Raw genomic sequence first — 5,000 nt, forward strand, 5'->3', positions numbered from 1 at the left:
CAACAACAACAACAACAACAACACAACAACAACAACAACACAACAACAACAACAGAACAACAACACAACAACACAAACACAACAACAACAACAACAACAACACAACAACACAACAACAACAAACACACAAACAACACAACAACAACACAACAACACACAACAACACAACAACAGAACAACAACACAACAACAACAACAAACAGAACAACAACACAACAACACCACACAACAACAACAACAGAACAACACAACAACAGAACAACAACAACAAAACACAACAACAACAGAACAACAACACAACAACACAACAACACAACAACAACAGAACAACAACAACAACAACAACAGAACAACAACACAACAACAGAACAACAAACAACAACACCAACAACACAACAAACAACAACAGAACAACAACAAACAACAACAGAACAACAACACAACAACACAAACAACACAACAACAACACAACAACACAACAACAACAACAACACAACACAAACAACAGAACAACAACAAACACAACAACAACAGAACAACAACACAACAACAACAAACAACAAACAACACACAACAACAACAACAACAGACACAACAACACAACAACAACAACAACACAACAACAAACACAACAACACAACAACAACAACAGAACAACACAACAACAACAGAACAACAGAACAACAACACAACAGAACAACACAACAACAGAACAACAACACAACAACACCAGAATAACATCACAACCACACAACACCAGAACAACACAACAACAACACCACAATAACAGAACAACAAAACAACAACAACAACAACAACACTAGAACAACAACAGAACAACACAACAACACCACAACAACAGAACAACACTAGAAACACACTACAACAGAACAACACAACACCAGAATAACACTAGAACAACACCACAACAGAACAACACAACAACAACAACAACACAACAACAACAACAACAGTAGGTCAGGTCCACACAGCAGCACATGTCACTGGTTCATGGAGATGATGAAGGATTCACTTCCTGCTCGTCTCTATGAACTTAATGTTAAAGCTCCAATGCGGAACATTAGAGTGTGTGTTTATGTGTGTATGTGTGTGTGTGTGTGTATGTGTGTGTATGTGTATGTGTGTCCTCCTCTCTCCCTCTTCTCCTACCTGTTCTCCTCTCATCATTCTCTCCTCCTCTTCCACTTTTCATTCCTCTCTTCCTCCTCTTCCTTCTCTCCTTCTCTCTTTTCCTTCATCTTCTTCCTCTCCTTCTTTTCCTCCTCTCTTTTTCCTCCTCCTCTTCCTCTCCTCCCTCCTCCTCCTCTTCCTCCTCCTCTTCATAATCGGTCCCCAGAGGAAGGTGGTGGAATCTGTCGTCTCTCAGTCTCGTTCATTTGTTTCTTGGCCGCCGCTTTCGACACATTTTGTTCATTTGAGGATCGTCCAGAGCAGCGGCTAAACCCCCGGAGTGAAGCTGCGCCACCTCCACACGGGCACCGGCCCTGGCACCGGCCCTGGCACCGGCCCTGGCACCGGCCCTGGCACCGGCCCCGGCACCGGCCCTGCCAAACTCCCTGCCTCCTCTCACCTGTCAGTCGGCGGCAGGGACAGGTTCAGACGGATGAGCCTGTCGTCCTGGAACGCAGAATCTAAACTGTCCAACAAAATCGGAAAATCTGCAAAAAAAGGGCCGATATGACGATATTTTCTGATCTACAATGAGCTCTAATGTCGTTTCCTCTTCAAAGACAAAACCTGAAGTTGTGTTTTTTTATTTTAATTTACATGTTTAACACACAAACCCTGCAGATTTTAGACTGAGTTCTTCTCTCTCTCTCCAAATTTCTCAGATCTGGCCAAGATTTTAAAAGTTCTATCAGGTTATAAATGGTCAAATCTGTTCTAAATAAGTCACAAAAAAGAGCAAAAAACAAGTGTCAAATAAAACATAATTATATAAATGTAAATGTACAAGTCAATATAAATATATATATACTTTTAAAAAAGTAATAAAATATAAAATCTCAGCTATAAAACAAGAGTTGTTGTACAGTTGTAGGGAGTATTATCTGTTACATAACTGTGAGTTGTTGTACAGTTGTAGGGAGTATTATCTGAATTGTTGTACAGTTGTAGGGAGTATTATCTGTTACATGTAGCTGAGTTGTTGTACAGTTGTAGGGAGTATTATAAATTACATAAATGTATAATCGTAGGGAGTATTATCTGTTACATAACTGTGAGTTGTTGTACAGTTGTAGGGAGTATTATCTGTTACATAAGTGCGAGTTGTTGTACAGTTGTAGGGAGTATTATCTGAATTGTTGTACAGTTGTAGGGAGTATTATCTGAATTGTTGTACAGTTGTAAGGAGTATTATCTGAATTGTTGTACAGTTGTAGGGAGTATTATCTGAATTGTTGTACAGTTGTAGGGAGTATTATCTGTTACATGAGGCTGAGTTGTTGTACAGTTGTAGGGAGTATTATAAATTACATAAATGTATAATCGTAGGGAGTATTATCTGTTACATAAAGCTGAGTTGTACAGTTGTAGGGAGTATTATCTGTAGTAAATAGTAATAAATCTGAAAACAAAATGATTAACCTGATCTAAGTTTTTAAATCTCGTCCAGATCATTGAGATTTGTCGTGCGTTTATCCGACATTTGTTCCGTTTCACTCGCTGAAACGACGGGAGCGCGGAGAAGATGAGCTCGTCCCGGTCGGCGCGAGAAAACAGACGCCGAGGAAAACCCGACCTGAGGAGGAGGGGGGTCAAACTGTAACCACGGCAACACAGTCCGGGCTGCTCTTGTGGCTGCTCGACCCACCGCAGACCGAGAAGCGCAGTGTTGTGTAAATGTTGACGCAGCCAAACTTGAATTTCCCTCAAGATCGATAAAGTTTTTGAATCAGAAACACCTGGATGTGTCAGTGCGGTGCTGTGTGATGTCACGTAGTACTTGAAATTGCAGAGATTTTCACGTCTTTTGATGAGAAACCTGCAAATTTACCAAGTTTGCGCTAAAATCTAAGCGAAATAAAAACTTGGAAGAGTAGATAAAGATTTTAAAACAACATGTGCACAGTTAGAACAAGAAATTAGTGTTTATTTCCATTTAAATTTGACTTAAAGAGACGTTAAACCCCGTCCCGAGGCTTTACTCCAGAGTGGGCGGAGCCAGCGGGTGTGGGGCGGGCTCTGGAGCGATGATTGACAGCTGACCGACAGCCACAATGATCCAACACTCTTTCCCTCTCTCTTTTTATTTCTCTCTCTCTTCTTCGTCTTCTATCGTTGTCATTCTCCTTTCTCTCTCTTCTCTCTCGTTCGTTCTTCCTCCTCCACTCTCTCCCTCTTTGTCTCTTTCCATCTCTCTCTCTTTCTCCCTCTCTCTGTCTCTTTCTTCCGTTCTCCCTCTTTATCGTTCCTCTCTCTGTCTCTCTCCCTCCCTCCCCCTCTCTTTCTCTCTTGTTCTTCATTCTCTCTTATTCTCCCTCTTTCTTTCTTGCACGTTTCTCTCTGTCCCTGTTTCTCTCTCCTTTTGTCCTCCATTCTCTCTCTTTATTTCTCTCTTTTTTTGCCCCCTGTCTCTTCTGTTTCTCTCTCTCTGTGCCCCCCTCTCCTGTTTTACTTTCTTTCTGCTTTTTTCTTCTCTTTCTGTTCTTTCTCTTTCTCTCTCTCTGCCCCTGTCTTGTCTGTTTCTCTTTCTGTCTGCCCCATCTCGCTCTCTCGTTCTTCTTTCTTTCTCTCTCTCTGTCTCACCGTCTCACTCCCTCTCTTTCTTTCTTTCTTCCTTCTCTCTTAATAAGTCTCTCTCTCGTCTTTCTCTCACTCTTCCGCCTCTATTTCTCTCATTCTTCCTCCTCTTCCCCGCTCCCTCTCTCCATCCTTCTTCCTTCTCTCATTATCTCTCTCTCTCAGCTTTCTCTCACTCTTCCTCCTCCATTTATCTCACTCTTCCTCCTCTCCCTCTCTCCATCTTTCCTCCTTCTATAAGTCTCTCTCTCTTATCTTTCTCTCACTCTTCCTTTTCTCCCTTGCTCCCCCTTTCCATCCTTCTTCCTTCTCTTTTAATAAGTCTCTCTCTCTCGTCTTTCTCTCACTCTTCCTCTTCTCCCTCGCTCCCCCTCTCGTCCGTCTCCACCTCCGTCCTTCACTGTTCATATCCCTCCATCATGTTTCTGTATCATACTGCAGAGAGAAAGAGAAAGAGAGAGAAAGAGAGAGACTGAGAGTGTGTGGGCAGATTGTGTTTGGAGCATAATGAACAGAGTGTCTCTTTGTGTGTGTGTGTGTGTGTGTCATTGTGTGTGGACTTGGTGGACCTGGTGGACTTGGGGGACCTGGTGGACTCGGTGGACCTGGTGGACTCGGTGGACTTGGTGGACCTGGTGAACTTGGTGGACTTGGTGGACCTGGTGGACTTGGTGGACCTGGTGGACTCGGTGGACCTGGTGGACTTGGTGGACCTGGTGGACTTGGTAGACCTGGTGGACTTGGTGGACTTGGAGGACTTGGAGGACCTGGTGGACTTGGTGAACTTGGTGGACCTGATGGACTTGGTGAACCTGGTGGACATGGTGAACTTGGTGGACCTGGTGGACCTGGTGGACTTGGTGGACTTGCTGGACCTGGTGGACCTGGTGGACTTGGTGGACCTGGTTGGTGGACTTGCTGGACCTGGTGGACTTGCTGGACCTGGTGGACTTGGTGGACTTGGTGGACTTGGTGGACTTGCTGGACCTGGTGGACTTGGTGGACCTGGTGGACTTGGTGGACTTGCTGGACCTGGTGGACTTGCTGGACCTGGTGGACCTGGTGGACTTGGGGGACCTGGTGGACTTGGTGGACCTGGTGGACCTGGTGGACCTGGAGTGTTGTGCGTTAGTGTGTGTTGATTGTGCGTCGGCGTTGGAGTGTGTGTCGGAGTGTGTGGTGTTGTTGTTGACGGACGGCGCTCTTCTCTCCGCAGCTCTCGCTCTCTCAGCTGG

At 44.4% G+C, this 5,000-nt stretch overlaps 1 protein-coding gene across 1 annotated transcript in view; it reads left to right on the forward strand.

The window, feature by feature from the left end:
- nphp4 (nephronophthisis 4) overlaps positions 1-5,000 on the forward strand; it is a 217,768-nt gene that overhangs the window by 3,977 nt on the left and 208,791 nt on the right. The window contains exons 3-4 of the mRNA XM_055165588.1: positions 4,281-4,892; positions 4,982-5,000. The exon at positions 4,982-5,000 is cut by the window's right edge and continues 116 nt beyond it. Coding sequence (XP_055021563.1) covers positions 4,281-4,892; positions 4,982-5,000 — 631 coding nt within the window. The remainder of the gene's footprint in view (positions 1-4,280; positions 4,893-4,981) is intronic.

This window comes from Boleophthalmus pectinirostris, unplaced genomic scaffold, assembly GCF_026225935.1.
Source record: "Boleophthalmus pectinirostris isolate CB_2022bp ecotype Guang Dong unplaced genomic scaffold, ASM2622593v1 HiC_scaffold_8, whole genome shotgun sequence".
In the NCBI taxonomy this organism is placed as follows: Eukaryota; Metazoa; Chordata; class Actinopteri; order Gobiiformes; family Gobiidae; genus Boleophthalmus; species Boleophthalmus pectinirostris.